The sequence below is a fragment of the Musa acuminata genome, chromosome BXJ2-9 (assembly GCF_036884655.1).
Source record: "Musa acuminata AAA Group cultivar baxijiao chromosome BXJ2-9, Cavendish_Baxijiao_AAA, whole genome shotgun sequence".
NCBI lineage: Eukaryota > Viridiplantae > Streptophyta > Magnoliopsida > Zingiberales > Musaceae > Musa > Musa acuminata.
In genome coordinates this window covers 3,289,855-3,312,625 of record NC_088346.1, presented here as the reverse complement: position 1 = coordinate 3,312,625, position 22,771 = coordinate 3,289,855, and the positions used below count along the sequence as shown (strand labels likewise).

Sequence of the window (22,771 nt, the reverse complement as noted above, 5' to 3'; positions counted from 1 at the left end):
ATGATCAAATGAGTGAAATTAATAATTCGGACCAAGTGAATCATATAACTTATCAATCAACATGAATTAATCGATTTTTTGCCCCTCGTTCAAAAAAAAAAAAAATTCAAAGAAACCCAAAAACTAGTTAGTAGAAATTATTCAAGGTAAATTATTTAATAAAATTCTAAAATAAATGTTTTTTAATATATTTTTAGTAAATCGGCAGTGTGACTGATTGACGTTGACCGACCGGTCCCGATAAGACGAACCGAAGTTTGACCCCATGGATGACCGGTTCGTAACCGAGCTTGCCACCGGACCACCCATTCACCGCAAGAGTCACGACTCTAAGACTACAGTCCCCGAGTGGAAAACCCTTCCTTTCATCCCATGACGAACACCGAGACACGATTTAACAGACACCCCTTAGTCACTATTTAAAACCTTTCGTGTCTATCATTCCAACCCACCGGTTTCCACCCTCTCCCTTTCCCTTTCCCTGTTACTATCACATAACCCCCTTCCCATCAACCTCTTCTTCTTCTTCTTCTTCTTCTCGGCGATCGCCCATATCTCATCCCTACCTCTCACTCGCCCGGCTCGACCTTCCCCCTCGGCCAATCTTGATGGCACTCTCCCTCCCCCTTCTTCCTTCTAAGTCTTGCAGTTCACAAAACCCTAGATTTGGCCCCAAGGTTGTGTAATTTGGTGTCGTTTTCTAACCGAAGGCGTCTGACGTCCGATCGGGTGGATAGTGATCGTGATACGCGAGAAGGTGGTGGGCCGCGGAGTCGCCGGTTAGCTGTGGAATTCGGAGAGGATGAGTAGCAAGAAGGAGGACGAAAGGAATGAGAAGGTCATTAGGGGTCTCCTGAAGCTTCCCCCCAACAGGAAGTGCATCAACTGCAACAGCCTGGTTGGAATCCTCTCAGAGGCTTTCTTTGTTTCGGTAGATCTCTAGGATCAGTTTGTTTACGGTCTGATTTCTTTTTTGTACGCGTTGCTGGCGCAGGGTCCACAGTATGTTTGCATCAATTTTTGGACTTTCATCTGCGTGACTTGCAGTGGAATACAGTGAGTGATCGATTGATTTACTTTAGCATGTGATACTACCAGTTTCTTGCATTATGTTGTTGTTTTCTAGTAACCAACTTAATGAGCTTGTGTTTTGCTACTGGAATTTGGATTTATTTAACTTTTAAGTCATATTTGTACACTCAAATCGTTACTTATTGGACGGCTGAAACTTAGAAAAAGTTGGTACGATCACTAGAAAAAGTAAGTTGACCAGTGGACTAAATTATTGCTTTGCCTCACAGCCATAAATTCTTAGTAGTTTCCTTCTACTTTGTGGAATACCTTTTGGGTAGAAGAAACTTTTTACAAAAAAAGATGATGTTCTAGTGGATTCTTAGGAGGATTTTGGTATGATTTTGCATTTTTCATCCGGATGCCCTAAAAGTGATCATACTTGTCTTTACATCTTCTTAGAGATTTTTGACTATTCCATGGGTATACTTATGATTGGACTGGACTGGATTTTTAGCACTAGCAGGTAGGATCACTGGTTTTAGCAGAGTCATTCACACTGATACCAGATACCGGATTTTTCACAGTAATATCGAGTAATGGGTATTAGGAAGTGGTAGGACACTAGTGGGGCTTACTATTTGTTTGGGTGTTCCCCAGGACAAACAGCAAAACACAGGTAGCGAAAGTTATGATGGAAAAAGTGAAGATGGTCTTTGGACTTTTGCTATGTGCCTAGATGTAGCACTAGGGGATCAAAGTAGAGAATATCTGAGGGAAAGCAAGGAAAAAAAATGCTGAATAAAGATTGCCAGACTAACTTTCTTTATCTAAATATTTACATGCAAGAACTTTTCCACATGTATCTAGACTATTCCAGTCAACACTTATATTTATCCATTTTTCAAATTTAACAAGTGGATTTAACTGAGAATATGAAAATGTCAACAACCTTTTAGTTAAATATCACATTTGCTGTTCACATACTGTTGCAGTATTGTAGCATGAACAATACCCAAATTATATCAATGGAATCAACTTCTGTAAAGATTCTAAATATCCACTCGGTATCTGAGTTGGTATAGAAATCAACTTCTGTTGAGTTTTGAGGAACATCTTAGGTTCATTGTCTAGTGGTTTCAGGTTGTTGAGCAATTCCAAGTGGCATCCTAAAAGAAAATGATTCTCAATGCGTATGCTTGATATCTTTTAGTAATCTGAAACTGGAACTAAACATGATTACAAAATATAGACTCAAAATTGACTTCAGCATCGTCAAGAATTATTGGACTTGTCCCACATCAGCATCGTCTTAGATCCCATAGTCATGACGTCTTAATGCACAGGGCTATCCAGTGTACATGAGTAACTGGCACTGAAGGATCTTATCATGTTTGCACATTTAGAAGAACTATGGATCTCCTGAGCAGTGAATATTTCTTATAATCTCACATTCGTCGTGTGAGATTCTTGATGAGAGTTGTGTTGGACATTCTTAGACATTAATTACTGGAGATATATAAATTGGCTTATCTGTGCCTTTATTGTTGGCGTGACGATATTGGTTGTACTGTAGTTGGAGCTTCTTGTATGATTGATATGTTGTGAACTTAATATTGTTGAGACCCTGTGTGTTCTGTCATTTTCCTTTCTGGCTTTTGATGGATGATTTTTGTTTGTCATACAGTCGTGAGTTTACTCACCGTGTGAAATCGATATCTATGGCTAAATTTACTTCTCAAGAAGTTGAGGCTTTACAAAGAGGAGGCAATCAGGTATTACAAGAAATTCACCAATTTATCACAATCAGACTACACAAATTTTTTATCATACAAAAATTTCTATGCAGCGTGCCAGAGAGACCTTTTTGAGGGATTGGGACATGGAAAGAATGAGGTTGCCTGATAGCAGGTAAATGACTAAACCTTTATTGCTACATTCTCGTGTTTCATGCCCTTGATATTTTGTGGCCATGTGGATACAAATTACAGCAACCTTGACAAGCTGAGGGAATTTATCAAAGCTGTTTATGTGGATAAGAAATATGCTAGTGGGAAATCCTCTGACAAGCCACCTAGAGACATGCAGGTAATCTCCAAACATGATATTTGCTTTTGAAATCTAAATATGATTCTTATAATATTTTTCTTTTAGCAGTTCTTTAGTTCCATTGGTATTGTATTCACTTTTTGTCTTTGCACTCTGGAATCTGGATAGAGCCACAAGAACCATGAAGATCACAGGAGAGCCAGTTCTTATCATTCCTTTTCACAGAGCCCACCTTATGAAGATCAATATGAAGAAAGATATACTGGTAAAAAGCCTGGATTTCTATCAAGAAAACCTGGTTCAGATCGTGGCCTTTATGAAGGCAAGATTTCTAGCTTCTTGTACAGTCCAGGTCACCAAGGAAAGCAGTCATATGAGGACAGATCAGCTAACGAGACTCCTAATTCAAGGAATTCAGATTACTCAGTTGCTAGTGGAGGAGATTCATCTAAATTTGATAGCCAGTCACCAAATTTTCAGGACACTGGTTATAGCAGTCCTCCTTTACGGCAAGTAAGAGATATCTTAATTGAAGATACACAGCCCCCGGTGTTGACAACATATCCTGATGCAAATTTCAAAAAGAATTTAAATGGGCTCCCACGTCCACAGGTGATTTATATATGAGTTATTTGCCAATCAGTCTTGACTTATTTCTTTGGTGAAGCAACTAGAACTGAGCGATGAATATTTTAACTAATTTCTTTGGTGAAGCAACTAAATTTGATTGATGAATATATAACTAATTTCTTCTTCTTTGTGCAGAGGACTGCATCATCAAGTAGCTTTGGATCCTTCGACAGCAATTCTGCATCTTTGACACCATCTAGCTCAAGTAACATAATTGATCTTGTTCTTGAGCCAGAGAATTCATCTCCAGCCAAGCATCCAGAGATATCTGCTGCTCCCTTTTTGTTGCAAACCTCTTCCTCCACACTTGCAAGGAGTCAGGATTCTTTTAGTCTACCAATTATGCAACAACCAATACCTTATTCATCTTCGTTTACAGATGTGTTTGCTGTTAACCATCAATCTTCATCTACCATACCTTCAGAAGAAAAATTGACCATACCATTATCTGATAGTGTAGGGTGGGCCACATTTGACTTACCTTATCAGGCAAACAATGCCTCTGAACTAAGCAAGGACCCTGCTTCTATGGTTTCTCAGGCAAACAAGCAACCAGTTCTACAAAATGCTACTGATGACCTTTTCTTATCTTTTGCTGACCAGCATAATGAAATTGCATCTTTGTCAGATCCAAAGGACAGTTCTCAGGTGAGGACCATATTAGTGATATGAAACTATATTCCTATATGATTACTTGGCAGGTCAATGATGTTTTAGAGGTTCCACTTGCAATGCCTCATCTATGATTCTTAGTTAGATCTGTGTATTTTGTTTGCAGGCTTGGGATACTTTTGGTTTTTCTGATGGAAATTCTCAACCAGCATCATATGAGAAACTATCACAGATCAGTGAAGCACAAGTTCTGGTGCATAACTATCCTGCATCACGTGTCCTATATGCAAATTTACAAGATCAAGAGGTGCTTTTTCAATTAGGATGTTGCATACAATTTTCTTGTGCTCATCAGCATTATATGCTTATTATTTTGAAACATTCGAAGGTACCTGTTGAGGATGGTTCGCAAAATTTGAGTACAGATGAATTTTCTGCTCTCAGTGCACCATTTGATGACCTATCTGGATCTTCATTTTCCTCAGTTCTACATCTGAAGGTTATATCTTTTCAAGTTTGTGCCCTTTATAATTATCTTGAATGCTCTTTAAAGTAGTTTTTTTTGCAGTCAAAATGGACTTAGCAGAGTTGACACATAAAGTATAAATCCATATTCCAGTTCATCACCATTCATGTTGTCAGGAAGAGAACCTTGAGTGAGCAATCCTTGTATTGACATAGACACTTCATACATCAGTCACCTAAATGATTTATTGTCCACAAAAGATTTAGAGAGACTAGACTAGGCCTTCTAAGTCTTCTTATTGACAAAGAACTTCCTTACCTTGCTACCAGTTTTTTTATCTCAATCTGCTTCCCTACCTGCTTCTTGAATTGTTGGTCACTCCTCCATTCTTGTGATTCAGCCCTTGTTCCCTGTATCTTTTCCTTTTTCACACCTTCTGCATATGAGTATAGCTCCCCCAACTACATTGAAGGTAGTGTTTGCCACCTAAGCGACCTTATCTCTTTCACTGTTGGCTGCTCTAGCCTTGGTCAGATGCACTGCAACTGCATCCCTTGCCAGGAGCCAAATTTAATGAATTTTCTTTATTATAGTGCTTAATTAAAGGTCGTCTGATGGCTACTCTGGTGGTTTAGATGATGAGAGAGATAGAGTATGACATTAATGAATATGAATTGCTGGATTTTGTGATCAGGTTTTGAGCTGTCTATTTTATATGCCGAAGATTATTACCTCTTAAAGTGATGGAATTTGATAAGGATGATGGATAGTTGTTGATTTTTTTTTTTTTAAATAATGGCTTTGTAAGGACAAAATGAACTAGCAAAAATATTGTGGACAAATCTTTTCTTACTTGTGGTTGCTTTCAAGTCGTTTTTTGCAAATTTCTAACTGTATCTACTGTATATTATCATGAATCCATCTAAATATACAATTGCCCCTTTTTTGTCCTATATTTTCTCTTGACCTTACACAATCCTTCAGAACCCCAAACTATAGACTGTGCTCTGTTTGAACCGCAAAGCACTTGAGACCAATAGATTAATCACAACGAGCAAATAAAGCTTTTGGGGATGGGTTGCATCATTTTTCGGAATCCTGTTTCTTTTTACCTTTTTTCCCTCTTTTTCTCCCATTCTACACCCACTTTTTTTGAGCCCTTAGCATGTTGTCTTTTGACAGGTTGTTTGGTTGCTATCTCTCCAGCAATTGGCTCCACTAGGAAATAGATTATGGCTGTACTGTTGAGCCTTGAGTTCACTTTTGTTTTACTTTTTCACATGAACATGTGTGTGTGTGTGTGTATCTAACAAGGTGATATATTTGTTCGTTACAGGGGGGTAACGGGAACACTCTGGAACGAAAATCTACAAATCCATTTGATCTCCCATTTGATTCGGATCTAGATGCAAATGATTTGGTATGTAGCAATCACAAATTATCATGAAAATTATGTGATAATTCTTGTTGTGAGCTAGTCTGGTGGAATGATTATAATTTATTTCTCATTTGAATAAATTTTATTAGTTTATATGGCTATTTTGCAAATAGCATAAGTTATCACATGACAATATCTTTAATATTTTAGGTTAATTTCCTAGATTGTTCAAGGAGAAGGAAAAGGAAGCAAATGAGGAAAAATGGAACAAATCAAATTTAATTTTAATTGAAGATCTCATTTTTAATAGGAAGTTTCATCTTTGTAAAAGATCTATCAATCATATATATGATTAAAAAGGAAGATACTCTTCAAATCAAATCTTCAAATTTATTTTTGAAAAAAAAAAACAAAGAATACATGATTAATTTGACTTGATGTAATTTTATTTTATTTTTTGCACTTGGGAAGTCTATAAAAAGGAATTGCGAATGGTATAAAATCACATTTGAATTTCCAATTGCAAATGGTATATATATGATGTGCAGAGGTGTGATATATTCATCCTCTGATTTGCACTTTGAGCCATAGTATGTTTGGTAATTATTCTTTTGTTTGTTCTGTTATCTTTTTCTAGTATTATATTTTTCGTTTCTATATTTTCAAATTACAAAGAATGCACTTTCTCTATTTGTTATGAACTTGGCCTACATCATAGACCTTTTGTTGTTTTGTTAAAACCTTTAAGAGCTCGTTTTGGTCGGGAAAGTTTGAATCAGAGATGTTTAGTTGGAAGAAAATTCTTCCAGCAAGACAAAAAAAAAGAAAGAAAAGAGAACTGTTTGGCAACCAGTTGAATACTTTCCATAGTCTATCGTAGTTGAAATCAGCAAAAATATAAGCCAGCAGTCTTCTTTTTCATTGGTAATTAATAGCTATTATCAAATATTATATGTGGATTACAGCATCTTTATATTAGTATTGTAATATGTAACAAGCTTTTGATGTTGTAACAGAAAGATGGTAGTTGTCTTTCGATCAATAGTTTACTTCAGTTGTTTTAGCTTATGCACTAAAATCTTTCATACTGTACTATATTATTTGAATATTGGTCAACTAATGTTGATGGGCCAGTAGCTTGTTGGTACGACTGGGTCTTCATTCGAATAAAAAAAAAAAATTGTCTTTGGGGCTCCTTATCGAAATTTAAAAACATGGTCTTCACTATTTAAAACCACATGGAATGCAACTCATTCACCAAAAAATGATCTTTAGGCGATTTCAATTAAGAATCTGAACAATTAATCCTGATCTAGAGCCATGCCTCTGAATATGAAACTTCAATCTTACTGATAGGCTGAATCCAAACTTCATGTGCAACTCATTCACCAAAAAATGATCTTTAGGTCATTTCAATTAAGAATCTGAACAATTAATCCCAATCTAGAGCCATGCTTCTGAATATGAAACTTCAATGTTACTGATAGGCTGGATACTAGTTTTAGTGCATATAGTAGAAAGGAAAAACTAATTTTGTCTAATTACCGACCATGTAATTCCTTGCTTAAAAGTGTGTTCCTTTGTAGTTTCCGGACATGAGCTCATTGCAGTCTGCCCTGCCAAATCCACTTTTGCCTGCAAATCTACTTGGTGGATTGCCTCAAACATGGTTTTCACCGAATTCAGTTGCAGCATTTGTACCACCGGTCTCTCAAGGTAGGCATTCAGTGAATTCATGGAGGAGTCTATATCATTTTGTTAAAAGCGCTTGTTTCTTCCATTTCAGGAAGCCTAGCGTACAATGCAGGACAAGTGCCAAGCTCTCAGTTGCGGTAGGTTGTGGTGAATTCCTTTGTCATGCATTTGTGCACTCTTTATGTGTTCTCAATGTTGTTGGTTTTACCAGGGATGTAACTTCACAAGGCCCTGTTGCATCTATTGGCGGGAACCCTTTTGCTTAGAGAATTGCAGTCAGTTTGTGGGATTTGAGACTGTTTAATGCCATTGCATCGTGGCCATCTTTAAGGCACATATGCTGATGTTCTTTCCTGTGAACCTTTGTGCCACAACCAAATCTGGAGGTCAGAGAACGAATGCAACGACTGAATGCAGTATGTTTCATTGTTCAGCTCTGGCTTTATGATTTCTTAGGCCGAGACAGGTAAATCTTGTTGGACTTAAGGTGACAGTGGCTCGTGTACATGTTCTTATCTGTTCAACCAATATGGTTGTCAAGGTCGGCTGGTACTATTTCATTCAAGTGATGGCATCTTGTTGGCTTGTTTCTGTTTTGGGCCTCAGATATATCGGAGCTGTGGTTAACCCGGAACAGAGGAACTTGAGTGTCGTAGATGCTTCAATCTAGTTTGCTGCAACTAGTCCATTTTTACCACATCGATATGCTTAGGTCTTGTTGTGCCAGAAAGAGTTTATCATCGACTCTTTATTATCTTTTATTTCTTTGATGGACTCAGCTGTAATATCGATCTCTCTTCATTGTCGTACAAAACGGGGTGTGCTTGGTTAAACATTGTGACAGTTAATATCTTTGAATTTTGTGTGGCGCACTTGTCCATGAGATCAATCTCTTGTTAAAGATTGTGCATCACGTTTTACTTTGTCGGGATCAGAGGCACTGTTAGGCTACTGCCTGGACGTGGCACTCACCGTCAATCATCAAATCGTTCGACGGCTCTTGCACGGCATCCAGAGTTATCCAGCATGGGTCCTTCTCACCTCGTCATTTAATTAATTGATTTAGACAGGCTGACGCAGGAAGCCAGTTCTAGATGTGAGAAATCAGATGGGAACTCGATGTTGATGGATGACCGGTCGGACACATCCGAACCACCGCCTGGAGTCAAGTCGTCGTGGGCTTGGGCTTGGGCTTGGGCTGGAGCTCCAACGTACGCTTAGCGTGTGCCGTCCACGAAATGGTCGTGGTGATTGATTGTCCGACAAGCCGTGAATACGCCTTCAAATTTATCATCATGCCTCATTTTGCCGCTACCGCATTTGATTATCTTTGTTTGGCGCACTCTTCTTGAAAAAAATTCATCCACTTAATATAGACGACATCATTTTTCTTTTATTTTTTTTTATTTTTATAATTTTTAATAATATTAAGCATTATTATTTATGATCGCCACTGACAGCAATCGCTGAAGATTCAAATGACGAACGCCGCCAAAGTCCACCCATCAAATGGACGGCTCGGTTTGGCGGGCCCTCCGCATCCGACCGGCCCACGTCCCCTCTCCGCCGGCCGCCGCCGCCGCAGACCGCCGCTGCAGTCCCTGCAGCTGGCCCTCCCAGACCCAGTCCTAGTCCTCGATCCTCGCCCTGGCCCTGGCCCCCGCCCTGCAGCCGCCCGCGCGAGACGCCGCGTTGGCCCCGATGGCGGCTGCCCCGCGGTCGGCGGAGAGAGCGAGGTCGTAGTGGCGGCGGCGGACGGGATCGGAGAGCACCTCGTAGGCCTCGCGCGCCCGAATGAAGCTCTCCGCGTATCGGCGCTCGTTCCCCGCGACGCGGCACGCGTCCGGGTGCCACCGCCGCGCCTCCCTCCGGTACGCCGCCTTGATCTCCTCCTGCCCCGCCGTCTCCGCCACCGACAACAGCTCGTACATGGTGGCCGTCTGCATGGCCGCCGCCAACACACGGGGCCGGGCACTCGGCGTCGGGACCAAGGAGGGCCTGCACATGGGATAAGAGAGAGAAAGCATGCTGGCTTTGGCTCTCCCTTGTCGTAGAGAAAGAAGCGCGAGGCTGATGGGGTATTTATACCGGATAGGGAGGGAGTCCAAAACGAGAAGATGGCACCGTAAGCCACTGGCACGAACAGAGAAGTCTATTGAGAGAGAGAGAGAGAGAGGGGGACAAGGTGCGTCTGTATCATGCAACGTGTAAGCTTCTCGAAGCACCATCTGCACTATAGAAGACATCACGCAGTGTCACGTCAGTGCCTCACCGTGGTACGTGATGGTAAGTAGCTTACGTTTTCGTGGTGGCGACTGTTTCTTGAGCTTTTTCGGTATGGAGACGAGCTCTTAATCCTTGAGGATGCTCGTCGATGAGATTTGGGATAAGTAAAATAATAGATGTATGAGTTAGATGTCTCCGACGAGTAAAAAGTTGTTGAGGGGTGTCGATCATGACATGACATGACATGACATGAGTAGACTTGGAATATGTTATGTCGGCGTTAGCTCAACATTTAATCGAATACCTCATCAATCCAACACATTAGATGAGTGATTCACGTGATTGACACGATGGTCTCGATCACGATTCGATTAACCCATCACATCTTAGTAATGCTCAATATGAAATCGTTCTCACATAGTAACTCTCTACTTTAATTCCTCCGATTGTTATCAAAATTAGTAGATCTGCACGTGTGAGAATTAGGAGTTTTTAAAGAATATTTTTACCTCTCAAATCCTCTTTTCCTTATTTCCTATGAGCACTCATAAAATATTCAAATCTATTGATGTTGCTATTTCCTGGTGGGTGCTCTCCATCTCTTCCCACTCCTCCATTTGATGACTCTTCACATGGCTGCTTGAATTTGGAAGACTCGGTTGTCATATATGCTCACATTCATTTGCGCTGTTCAAATTCTGATCTGTAGCCAGATAAAATTAAATGTTTCATGAACATAATAAAACGTTAGCAAATCTTATTCAGGGAGTTGTCGATATACCTTTTTCTTGGTGAAGGTGACAAGGAAGCTCTTCTGATACACTCAATGCAGTTTCATGGTTGTGCACAAGATGGTGTTAAGCTTAATCAGCATCCAAGAATATGGCTCGAGAGGCAGATGCTCTTCAGTTCTGAGAGTGATGAATGAGTTCATCGGATTCTCAATTCTGGTCCATGGTCACAATGGCAAATCACATGAGGGCAGAATAAGCTGCAACAGGAGGGGGACATGGTTGAATCTGAACCTGTTTGAATGAACAAAATTGCATAAAAATCATGTGCCTGATCAGATTAATAATGTTTTAGACAATATTAGTATGTCCTTCATACTTTGGCTGCCGAATGACTCCCTGTTCAAAAAATGAGGGAGGCTTCTATGTTGGTCCTTTGGATACCTCACTTGCCTATGGCTTTTCTTGATCCTGTTGCAGAACCCTCTCATTACTTCTTCCTGAGCTGTGTGGATTTCTAAATCGTTGGTGCTGCAGCACGATTGCAGAATAAGTCCTTTTCTTCTTTCCTGGACTTACTGATCTGTCCAAAATTTTGGTGCAACTCGGATAGCTTGGCCCTCAGTCACGGTGCAACTATTATTGCCAGGAAGCGACTTGAGGAACACTCATTCTTCTAAACCAGTCTGGAAATGAGATCATTCAGCATCAACAACTAGGTCTTTGCTAAAGTCTCATCTTTGAACAAATCTGTATTCAACCTCCACTGTGCTAGTGTGCTTGGCTTGGCAGCTAAAGAATATGGCTTGTAGAAAGCTGTCAAAGCAGGCCCTGAATGTACAGCCTCCTGAAGCTTTATCTTGGCACAGCTCAGTGCAAAAAGAAATTGCTGAACATTTGGTCTGATGTAATTGTGCAGCCTATTTCAACTGATTAATTTGCATGTCATTCTCCCGTACATTTTATCTCCAACTGTGACTGGTACCGTCTTCCTACTGATCAAGACAGCAAGTCCTTGCATTGAAATTATGACACAAAGTGATAACCACCAGTACCTGAGTTCTTTGTCCTGATTCCTTCTGCTCTCTCAGATTTTTTCTCATGGCAGAATGGATTTTGGTGATCCTGTTGCAGACCAGTGCAAGCATGAATCGAACTTGAAGCATTCCGTGAACTTTTAACCTGAAAAAAGTAAAGAGATCACCAAAAATCACCACAACTACAAAAACCATCCTTGAACAGGTGGAAACGATTAGAATCTCTAATTAAAATCTCTCTTGCAACGATTTTTGTTATATACTTAATTGCAGTATGGCAATCGCCACATGCACGGAGGTTCTTCATTATCAGCAAAGGTGTGCCTGGCTTTGTATTCAACAGCCCAAAAGCTATAGCAAGCCTCTCACTATGTGTGCATAGCATATGTTTCTTATCATCTTCCTCTACATCCTGGAGAACAAATTTTCTATCGGGAACATATCCTTCCTTGGCCATTAATCCAGTAAGTACTTCTAAAAACTTATACACTTCTTCTGATTGTTCAACCAATTGTTCCCCGGTCCCAAACACATAAACCTTGTTTTTAACTTCTATCCAGCTGAATCCTGGATCTTTCTTCATCGTTTTTGCTTCCATGGATTTTCGTATCTTAACAACCATGTCCCACTTCCCGATTGCTGCATAAAGATTTGATGCTAAAACATGACAGCCAGTGTTCTCTGTGTCGAAGGCCATAATTCGTTCACAGACACGCTCAGCGATCAGAGTTTCATTGAAGATTCGACAGGCACTAAGTAAAGCTCCCCATATGCTAATGTCCGGTTGCACTGGCATTGCTTCAATGAAAATTTCTGCTTCTTCTAACTTTCCAGATCGGCCTAGAAGGTCAACCATACAAGCATAATGTTCCAAACTGGGGATGATCTTGTATTCCTGCTCCATCCTCTTGAAATACATCTTGCCTTCATCGACTAAACCAGAATGGCTACATGCATATATAATAGCTAGAAAAGCTACATGATCTGGCATAACACCCATTTTCTCCATCCTCATGAAAACTCTCAAGGCCTTATCACCTTGACCATACATACCATAGGCAAATATTAGAGAAGTCCAAGTAACAATGTCTTTGATGTTCATATGTTCAAAGACACAAACAGCATGGTCTAATCTGCCACACTTGGAGTACATCTCAATCAGAGCATTGCAAATCGCCGCATCACATTCCAAATTAAGTTTGAGTATGCAGCCATGGATCTCTTTGCCTAGTCGTTTTGCTGCCACGTACGAGCAAGCAGGCAAGATGCCCAAAATTGTTGCCTTGTCAAGCCTTTGCCCCTGGACCTTCATTTCACTTATAAGTTCAAATCCTAAACTGCAATTTCCACTATGGACACAACCAGATATAATGGTATTCCAACTTACTCTGTCATGTACCTCCATCCTCTGAAATTCTTCCAGTGCATCTTCTAGACTACCACACTTCGAGTACATGTCAAGAAGAGCATTTCCAACAAACAAATTTGAGTCCAACCCTCTTTTAATTGCATTACAGTGTAGACCTCTACCATGGACTGGCTGCTGTAACTCAGTGCACATAGATAGGAGTCTTACAATAGTAACAAAGTCAGGTTGCACATCAAACTGTTTCATTGACTTAAAAAGCTCTATACCTTTACTAAAGAGCCCCCTCCTAACATAACTATTTATTAAGGAGTTCCATGTAAAAGAGTCCCTGACATCCATTTGATCAAATAAATTACGCACCATGATCAAACTTCCACATTTCCCATACATAGCCAAAAGAATGTTCAATGCTGTGATATCACATTCATAACCATTCCGCATGATGTACCCATGAACTGAACAGCCCAATTGTAAGTCCCCCATTTCACAGCAAGCATGAAGAATAACAGTGAGAGTCACAAGATCCGGTTTAGATCCAGTCATCATCTTCCGAAACATCTGAAGTGCATCTTTAAAATCACCGACTTGGTAGTACCCATCGATGATAGTATTCCACGAGACCACATCCCTCCCGACTAACATATCAAAAACCCTCCTAGCATCAACCAAATTCTCAAATCTACAATACATGGCAATAAGGCCATTGCCAACTAGTCTGTCCTCCTCAATTCCAACCTTGTATACAAGCCCATGGACCATTTGCCCCTCTTGAATGGCACCTAGACCTCCGAAAGCTGGTAAAACACTCTCCACTGTAAAACAGTCAGGAACAAAGCCGTCCATTCGGATTGCTCCATAGACCTCAACAGCTTTCTCCCATTCTCCATTCGCACTGTACCCCGAGATCAAGCTATTCCATGAAACAATATCCCTACGAGCCATTCCATCGAACACGTCACGAGCGTCAACCAACGAACCCACTCTCGAGTACATTCCGATTAAAGCATTGCCGATGTATAAATCCGACATGAGACCCAACTCGACAACGTGCTGATGAACTTCGCGAGAGATTCTGAGATCGCCCAAACCAGCGCAAGCCGAGATGACCGAAGGCAAAGTGAAGGCGTCAGGCCGTAGCTTCGTCTTCCGCATATCTTCGTAGCAATCCAGAGCCTCGGCGAACATGCCATTGCGGGCGCGCGCCCTGATAATCGAGTTCCACAAGAAGACGTTGTGCTTGGAGCGGGGGGTCGAGAGGAAGACGGAGAGGGATGCGGCCGGGTTCCGGAGGTCGGAGTACGCGGCGATGAGCTTTCCGGCGAAGAATGGGGACCGAGCAAGGCCAGAGGTGATGCAAAAAGAGTGAATTTGGGGGAGATGGCGAGGGGATCTGAGAAAGGAGAGGGCTTCGGAGATGGAGGAGGGAAGGGTCGGGGGAGCAAGGGTGGAGGAAGCAAAGGATTTGGGGGTATTGGGTAAGTGAGAAGACGTATGATTCCACTGCAGGCGGGGGAGCAGCATCGTCCGCGGCCGCAGGCGAAGCAGATCCAGCTTTATGGGACGGGGAGAAGGAGGAAGCTGGCATGAGAGAGTCGCTATGGAGGCTGTCCTCGGTGATGGAGGAGCTAAATATATAGTACACGGGAGAGACACGTGGCGTTAAATTGTTGCAAAATAGTCCCTCCAATGTTTTCCTGTAACAGAATAATTCCTTTGAAACTTCTTATTTATGAAAAAGCCCCTCAAATATCTTAATTTGTAATTATTCGCGCAGGTTTAATCCGATGGAAGTTGAACACCACGAAGAGGTGACGTCACCCCTGACAACTTTTGGGGGTGATACGGTCCTGCCAATAACAGAACCCTTCGTGACAGCCGTAAGTATCGGACGGTCAGAAGCGCCACACTCGAAGCGGTGGAATCATCGTAGCCGTTTGATCGATAACCTTCAAGAAACCGTCTTCGCCGCCCCCGTCTTCCTCCGCCGCCTCACGGTCGCTGATCCGACTTCTGTCTCGGCATCGGATCCATGTCCAGGTTTCGAGCTCTCCTGCAAGCGTCGGTCGCCGCTACGAAGCGAGGTATCTCATGGTACTGATCATTGATGTCGTCTGCTTTAGATCGATTCCTGTTTGGCTTCTTCAAATCTTGGTTGGTTCTTGGTTCTGTTTTGCTCTTCGGATCTTTCGAATTTTCGTCACTTGCTCTACGTGGTGTCGAACTGGGAGTAGGGTTTTTGGAGGACCAAGATTCTGAATTGACGTAGACGAAGCGTTCTTTGTCAGATTTTTCCGTGTCGAAACGTCGGATGCATCTCTGATCGAAGAGGATTGTGTTAATCTTGGCAGAAGGTTCATCTCTTGGAATCCTTTCACATAATTTTGTGACTATAACTTAAACCCTATCTTTTACCCCTTCTGGAGAACCCTGATTTCCACATTTCATTTATGCCAAAAATATAGGTTCTTGATCCATCGAGAAGTTCAAAATATTCAATCTCGTGGTTTGCATTAGGGGTTTCAGATCATTCCACGACTGATACAGTCGCGGAAACTTGTGGTCTATTCATCCACCTTTTCCTTAATTAGATGCCTTCTCAAGGATAAATCCCATAGGCCAAGCTGGTCCTCATCCCAAACAAATTATAAGAGAATGGCTGACAGAAATTTTGTAGCAATTGAGTGTTATATCGTTGCTTGTTTGATTACTTTTTATATGTTATTATTTCATCTATCACTGCATTGAAAGATTAATATCAAGTTACTATAGATTCATGTAAAAGCAAATTGAGCACATGGAGATGCAGTTTTGATTGTCCTTCCTTTCAAATTTTCTTAAGGTATATGATTAGTGGATGAGTCTAGTAGTGGATATTTAGGTGCATGTCTAGTAGAAGTTAGAAGAATGTTTAAAAATGTTTGGAACTTAAAAGTAGCACCGGTAAACAATGAGATGAGTCTAAAAATGTATTTTAAGGTGCATGCCCGTTAGCAGCTAGAAGAACATGTACAAATGTTTGGAACTTAACAGTCGAACTAATAAACGATGAGCCAGTAGAAAAAAAAAAGATATGCATTTCTGTAGAAAATAAACGATGAGCGTTTATTTTGTTTCTAGGTGACATTTGGTTGACCATAAATGACTTTCAAATTATACTTTCCAGAATGGTTGAAATTTTGCTATTAGTTGGAATTTAAAGTCCAGTAGCTAGAGAAATTAGAGGAACTTTTAGAAATCCTACAGATTACTTGGATCCTTTTTAAAAATCTTTTTCATGGAAATTTAAGAGAAATGATGAAAAGAAACTTTACCTTCTTCCAAACTCTTTAACGGGGCATATTGGAAAAAGGAATTCAGTGTAAGGAAATTTGCTTTAAGTTTGTTTGTCTTTCTTATGATAATTCGCAGCCTTGGCGTGGAATGTAGAAGATCTGATGCTACCAAGTGAAAGATTTGTGTTCAACTTCAATTCAAAGGAGGAGTTGAATAGATGGCACCTGTACTCTGATTCAGAATATGGAGGTTGTATTACTTCTTGAATTTGTTCTAACTTACTGAACTTCCTTGTGTTATTATTGTTTTGATGAGTTCATTGCTAATTGTTGTTATCTTGTAAAAATGTAAAGTTTAGCCTGTCAATATATACCATTCATTAGTAGAATCTTGGTTAGTTATGGTAACATGTGACAAAGCAGTATTGTCACTTATATAGTATATGGATAGCCAACTTATGTGAATCCAGAACTTGTACATAACTATTTTTCTCCTGAAGCATGCTCCTCTGATGTTGTCAATTACAATATGTGGATCAATGATTTTGTGCAACAGACCATTGTATCATTTAAAATGCCACAAAAAATAAGGACTTAAATTATTAATGAATTTTACCATGATGTGTTTTTGGTTTTAATTCAATAATGATTACTAATAATTTGCTTTAAATGGTTGCTGACATGCAATAATTTTTTTCCTTCTGAACTAAAAACTATAGTAGGCATAAGTTGTCTGTGAGAGTGATCATATGTTATTTAAGTCAAAGATAATTACTTAACTGCATAATTTTAATGGTCACAAGGATTAACAATGGACTGGTGATCTTTGACATGATGCTCAAGCTTGGTGCATATATAACTGTTTTCTGCATAGTGGATGTATATGGATCAATGAGAGCCAACATATTTTTCATTCATCTATCAACATGTGGCAAAAATGAAGGAATCATGTATGCTTTAATTTCATTTTGGAAGTTAGGTTTTTTAATTTCTTTTGTCAATTGGACTTTCTAGTGAGATTTACAGATGCAATCTTGCAGGTTTGTCATCAGCCTCATTGGAAATCACTGGTGCCGATAGTGGTCATGAACTAAGTGGTATGCTAATGTATTTTTCTCACTTGCTCTATCTTTCAATGTAGTGGTCATGAATCATCTTGGTTAAATTTCTGAAGCTCTGCACAAGAAAATCAGTCTTGATATTATGTTGTTATGTGTATTGTTATTTTAAATTGTTTCTGAAACATTGTGGTTTAATTTTTCATTGAAAAAAAAAAAGATTTTGGCAAAAGATCATCTGCATGCCTTTTTGTCTTTCAAGTGAGACTGCTGACACTTTATGCTGCTACAACACCTATGTTGCTTCTGTGAAAGGTTTATTCTCCGGCAATCTTTCCTTAGATGTAGCTGAAGGTTCCACATGGAGAATGAATCGCAGTGGTTTCTGTGGGATGCGATCAAAGAAGGTAACCTATATTAATATTTTCAAAATGCAACTATTGCTGTCATTATTGGATGCTAGTGAAAATTTGGTGTCATTCCTGGTGTCCATCCTAATGGAGAACTCTCATCATTTACCTTGGTCCAAATCATGTTTGGAACTGATCTATGATCTCCTTTGACATGAACAATGGGTTTGACACTGATGATTAACCGCCCTTTCTTTTTCATTGCACTATTTAACTTTGTGCGCACCTCCTGTCATGTCAGCTCAGTCTCATATGTTTTCATTTACATATCAAGGGAATTAGTTTTACTTGATTGATGTTTTAATCAAACCTGTTACGATGCTTTCTTATAATTTAAAGAATTTTGGCATGGTTGCTAATGCTAGTGCCATCGCATATACTTTGGATACAGTTTAATGGCTTTATTGACTTGGATTCATACGATACAATAGCCATGCGACTTAGGGGGGATGGAAGGTGCTACATATCTACCGTAAGCTTCTACACTGGAGTTGCAAGAATATGACCATAATTCTCTTATTTGACTTTCATCATAGGGTTCTTCAATTTCAATTGAATACATACTGAACTTGTGTGGCAATTGTTGCTTATGCAGATATACACCGAGAACTGGATAAATTCACCGGGACAGCAGGAAGACAACTCATGGCAAGCTTTTGTTTTTGTTCCCAAGGATCAATGGCATATTGCAAAGGCAAGTTTTCTTCTGCCATTGTTGTTAGTTATGGTAATATTGATCAAACATTACAGCTTGATTGCAGTATATGCGAGCTTGCAAAATTACGCCATTTTGTCTTGCACTTCTTTGTCAGATCCCTCTAGATCGATATTTACCAACATGGAAAGGCAATGTGATCAGCACAAAGGTGGAGATGAATCCATCACGCATCCTGGCCATGTCTCTTTCTGTCAATGCGGAAGGTGGCATTCCGGGTGCTAAATCCGGACCTGGAGATTTCAGACTTGAAATTGATTGGATCAAAGCATTGAGAACATAGTGTTCTATCTACAACCCAGTTTCTTGAGCAAGTATTTATCCTCGGGGGTGCTAGTCGCATGTCCCCTTTGAAATTTTTTCCTAGCATAAATTGCAGTCACTTGTACACCTGTATACTGTATACATCATTATTGAATGTTTCACTTTTTCTCCTGAAGCTCAACATGGCATCTTACCTGTTTCTTTTCTTTCTTGTACCTTCGTGGAAAGTTGCATCTGGTTTAAGCTTTATGGTTGAGCTGTTGTGGGTCAGATTTGCTTGTTAATACAGATGTTTTATTCCCCTTAAAGCAGCGAAGCTACATATCTGCATCTTGAGGAAATGTGAAGCCTGGATGGTATGTTCTTCACCGTTGGTGGGCCCAGAGTTTGATGCAATGAATGGATAGGTAACCTGTGACTCGGTTGGCTGGATTTGTGTGGCCCCATGAGATCACAAAAATTAGATTCTTGCTGGTACTTGCTCTTGTGCAACAAATTCTTGTATCGTATATTCATCATCAATAAATAGAGGAGCAAAATTTGGTTCAATGTGTTGTTGGCATTTCTATCAAAATCTCTGAACTATATGTATCATATAATGCCATTTAATTGCTTGATTTTTCGATAACTTTCAGGGAAATGGGCCATCCCAACTCACACACCACCAAAACCATGTGGTGCAGGGCTCCATACCTCGAGCACTCAGGCAAGCTTCTCATCTCCTCTTCAGATTCAACTTGGTCTTTCGTGTTTGTTTCTCCGCAACCACTTCTTTGGTGGAGCATCAGACCTGTCGCTGGATGAGTGATGGTTCGTAGTTCCTCTTGGCGTATCACAATCCTACTTTTACCTGATCTGATTTGGTGTCAGATTTCAATCCTTTTGCTCTCCCATTCTTTCCATGCTTTCATTGGACTCGAAATCTTTTGCTAACCTGCTTCCAGAGCATTAAAACCTCATGTTTTTGTGTGCTTCTATGCTTTGATAGAGATACAAATCACAGACTATGTGAATCTTTCTGACACATGATTCACTGTGACCATTTCAGAAGTTTGAACTTTGAACTCGAAGTCCTATTAAATAAACTTGGCTATTCCAAAGAGAGAGAGAGAGAGAGAGAGAGAGAGCACCCAACCAATCACTGCTTTAAAAAGCAAAACAGAAGAATGCAAAATTAGGGAGAAACAGCATTCACACTTCAAATTTGAAGGCCACCAGCACAGGCGATAAAAGAAATAAAGGAACAGCCTTTCTTCCTTATTGTTAGACGGAAACAAAGGGAGGAGGGTCGTCGCCTTTGTTCCTTCGCTGATCTCCATCCTCTCCTCCCTCCCCCAACCCCTCTCCCCCCCAAACACCAATACCCATCCAATCTCGCTCAGGTAATTAATTGCTTTCCCATTAGGAATCCGATTTGTATGCGTCTGGCGAAAAGATTACACGGTCAAATACATGCAGTTGCGTGTCTATTTCTTCTTCCGCTGAATCGTTGTGTGCCCTTCTGGATTCTTCTGCTGCCAACCCTTCTGCCGTATTAAAATGCAATCTTTACCTGTATAGAGCTCCGATTCACCTTCGGGATCCAATTCTTCTCCAAGATTTCTGAGAAAAAGTTGATTTTGGCTGGTATTTTTCCGTCGTGGGGATTTTGTTCTTGGAATCGTTGGGGGCACAAAGAGGGAGCCCGATTTTGGCCGGTAAATCTCGTTTCGTCCCTGTTCCGTTCTTGATTGTTTAGATAATGCGATTCGAATTGAGATCGCCGTAGTGGAAAACCCTGGATTCGATTTTCATGTTCAGAAAAGGGACCTAATTTGTTCTTTCCCTCAGATTTCTGTTTGATATGTTCGTCTTCTTGTTGTGGGAGAGATTGTAGATCGTTGCCGTCCCAAATGATATATCCTTTTCTTCATGGGAAAAAGCCGCTCCTTTTCTTTATCATCGATCTTTTCTTTGGAGAAAAGATGTCATTTTTGTTCGAGTTTCGTGTCATAGATGGCAAGAATATGGCTGCGTTTGTTGCTTGAGGTCCTATAGAATTGAGGTGTTCCCAAACATTGCTTCTCTTGATGTGTGTGTCTCCTGATGTTCATTGATTTCTTTAACGTGACTACAGAAACTCGAGAAGAAGGGTGAAAGATAGAAGGAAGGAGCGATGGAGGCATCTCGGGTTGCTAGATATTGGTGCCACTTGTGCTCCAGAATGGTGAATCCGGTCATGGAAGAGGAGATCAAATGCCCAGTCTGTGACAGTGGATTCGTGGAAGAGATGAATGGGGAAGGAGAGGAAGTAGACGCAACTGCCGATCTGGAATTCAGCAGAGACCTCTCCCTCTGGGCTCCGATCTTGCTCGGGATGCTCAGTGGCTCCTTGCGACGCCGAAGGCTCCGCCGGGAAGAGGAGGAGGAAGAGGAGGAGGAGGAGGAGAACGCGGAGCAGGACCGCGATCTGGAAACGATTCTGCGACGGCGGCGGCGGACCACAGCCATCCTTCAGTTGCTCCAAGCCCTCGGGGAGGGCAGCAGAACGGAGTCCGATGGTGGTGATGAGAGCGAGAGGGACAGGGCGCACATGGTGCTCATCAACCTCCTCAACAGCGCCATGGAAGGATCTTTAGGTGCAAACCAGTCCCGAGGACAAAGCTCGAGCGACGGCCGCGCCGGTGTCCCGTTAGGAGATTACTTTCTGGGACCAGGATTGGATCTTTTGTTGCAGCACTTGGCGGAGAACGATCCGAATTGCTACGGAACACCACCGGCTGGGAAAGCAGCAGTGGAGGCAATGCCCACTGTGAAGATTGAGGAGAGCATGAGCTGTTCGATCTGCTTGGAGGAGCTCGAAGCCGGCGCAGAGGCCAGGGAGATGCCCTGCAAACATAAATTCCATGGTGGGTGCATATTGCCATGGCTCGAGCTCCACAGTTCGTGCCCCGTTTGCAGGTTTCAGCTGGCAACAGATGAATCCAAGGTCTCAAATGTCAGTGCCAGTGCAGGTGCCGGTGTCAGTGCAGGTGCCACCAGGGTGGAAGCTCATGGTCAGAGTGGTAGTAGTAGTGATGGAGGGAGTGAGAGAGGATTCCGGTTACCAGTTCCTTGGCCTTTAACTGGGTTGTTCTCCTTGTTGGGGTCTCACCGCACCGGCAACTCCTCGTCCCAGCCATCATCCTCATCATCCTCGACTGGAAGTAGCTCTCCGACTGATGCAAACTGACGGTGGTGTTGTTTCAGTGCTTGAGCTCGATCTCCTCCTCCTGCTGCCGCCGCCGCCTTGTGCCAGTTCGTTGTACATACTGTTTCATTTACCGTGATGGATTGTGGAAGAATAATTCCTTTCCTTTTGTTCTTCAATTTCTTCGAGTTTGATCCCATCTTGATGTTTTCACCTGTTCAGTATATGCAATATGTGGCTGCAACAATCGGAAGGTTTCCATCTATTTGTCAGCTATCCAGAATCCATACTGAAGGATACAATGATAGGATTACAATATATTACATGTTACTCAGTACGAACATTAAAGCAGGTTTCATAAACTCATTAATTCAACAGTAATCTGAATGTTCCCTCCCCTGCATGTTATCAAACTTAATGAAGAAGCATCACAATTGCTTCCAGACAGATTCAATGGATCACATCACCACGCTAAAACTCTGCTGCCTTTAACAAGCTCCAATTAATTTAGTCAGAGTTAAAGTTTACCAGAATGAAGCAGGAATCAGCTGTAAACATCATCTCAGATCGAAAGCCTAAGTTGCAAAAAAAGGCACAACTCAGAATCTTCATTAAACAGCAGTAGTAAAATGTAATGTGAGCTAGCTAAGATCAGCTTGAAGAGCTAGAAGAGGAACAT

At 41.1% G+C, this 22,771-nt stretch overlaps 4 protein-coding genes across 9 annotated transcripts; 3 read left to right on the top strand and 1 right to left on the bottom strand.

The window, feature by feature from the left end:
• The first annotated feature begins 434 nt into the window (after positions 1-434).
• On the top strand, positions 435-8,724 carry LOC135622544 (probable ADP-ribosylation factor GTPase-activating protein AGD14). The gene is made up of 13 exons (XM_065124477.1): positions 435-898; positions 995-1,056; positions 2,699-2,786; positions 2,861-2,922; positions 3,003-3,099; positions 3,229-3,672; positions 3,826-4,338; positions 4,469-4,609; positions 4,691-4,801; positions 6,105-6,188; positions 7,733-7,862; positions 7,933-7,978; positions 8,053-8,724. The coding sequence occupies exons 1-13, from the start codon at positions 803-805 to the stop codon at positions 8,105-8,107; spliced, it is 1,929 nt and encodes a 642-aa protein (XP_064980549.1). The 5' UTR covers positions 435-802; the 3' UTR covers positions 8,108-8,724.
• A 1,669-nt stretch (positions 8,725-10,393) lies between these two features.
• Positions 10,394-14,816, bottom strand: LOC135622543 (pentatricopeptide repeat-containing protein At3g03580-like). Of its 2 annotated transcripts, XM_065124476.1 has the most exons (3): positions 11,178-14,816; positions 10,849-11,092; positions 10,394-10,770 (listed from the first exon to the last, which is right to left on the bottom strand). In XM_065124476.1, the coding sequence occupies exon 1, from the start codon at positions 14,723-14,725 to the stop codon at positions 11,999-12,001; it is 2,727 nt and encodes a 908-aa protein (XP_064980548.1). In that variant the 5' UTR covers positions 14,726-14,816; the 3' UTR covers positions 10,394-10,770; positions 10,849-11,092; positions 11,178-11,998. The 2 variants fall into 2 exon arrangements, with proteins under 2 accessions (XP_064980548.1, XP_064980547.1); XM_065124475.1 differs by having other exon boundaries at positions 10,849-14,816.
• Positions 14,817-14,984: 168 nt separating this feature from the next.
• Positions 14,985-19,129, top strand: LOC135622541 (probable complex I intermediate-associated protein 30). 2 transcript variants are annotated; one of them, XM_065124472.1, is made up of 7 exons: positions 14,985-15,295; positions 16,613-16,726; positions 17,517-17,573; positions 17,850-17,941; positions 18,336-18,416; positions 18,540-18,638; positions 18,757-19,129. In XM_065124472.1, exons 1-7 carry the CDS (start codon positions 14,989-14,991, stop codon positions 18,940-18,942), a joined length of 936 nt encoding a protein of 311 aa, XP_064980544.1. In that variant the 5' UTR covers positions 14,985-14,988; the 3' UTR covers positions 18,943-19,129. The 2 variants fall into 2 exon arrangements, with proteins under 2 accessions (XP_064980544.1, XP_064980545.1); XM_065124473.1 differs by having other exon boundaries at positions 15,122-15,285.
• Positions 19,130-20,094: 965 nt separating this feature from the next.
• Positions 20,095-22,357, top strand: LOC135622540 (E3 ubiquitin-protein ligase SIRP1-like). Of its 4 annotated transcripts, none has more exons than XM_065124469.1 (3): positions 20,096-20,305; positions 20,484-20,620; positions 21,040-22,357. In XM_065124469.1, exon 3 carries the CDS (start codon positions 21,079-21,081, stop codon positions 22,132-22,134), a length of 1,056 nt encoding a protein of 351 aa, XP_064980541.1. In that variant the 5' UTR covers positions 20,096-20,305; positions 20,484-20,620; positions 21,040-21,078; the 3' UTR covers positions 22,135-22,357. The 4 variants fall into 4 exon arrangements, with proteins under 4 accessions (XP_064980542.1, XP_064980541.1, XP_064980543.1 ...); XM_065124471.1 differs by lacking the exon at positions 20,096-20,305 and adding an exon at positions 20,754-20,967 and having other exon boundaries at positions 20,329-20,620; XM_065124470.1 differs by lacking the exon at positions 20,484-20,620 and having other exon boundaries at positions 20,095-20,305.
• Positions 22,358-22,771: the final 414 nt, after the last annotated feature.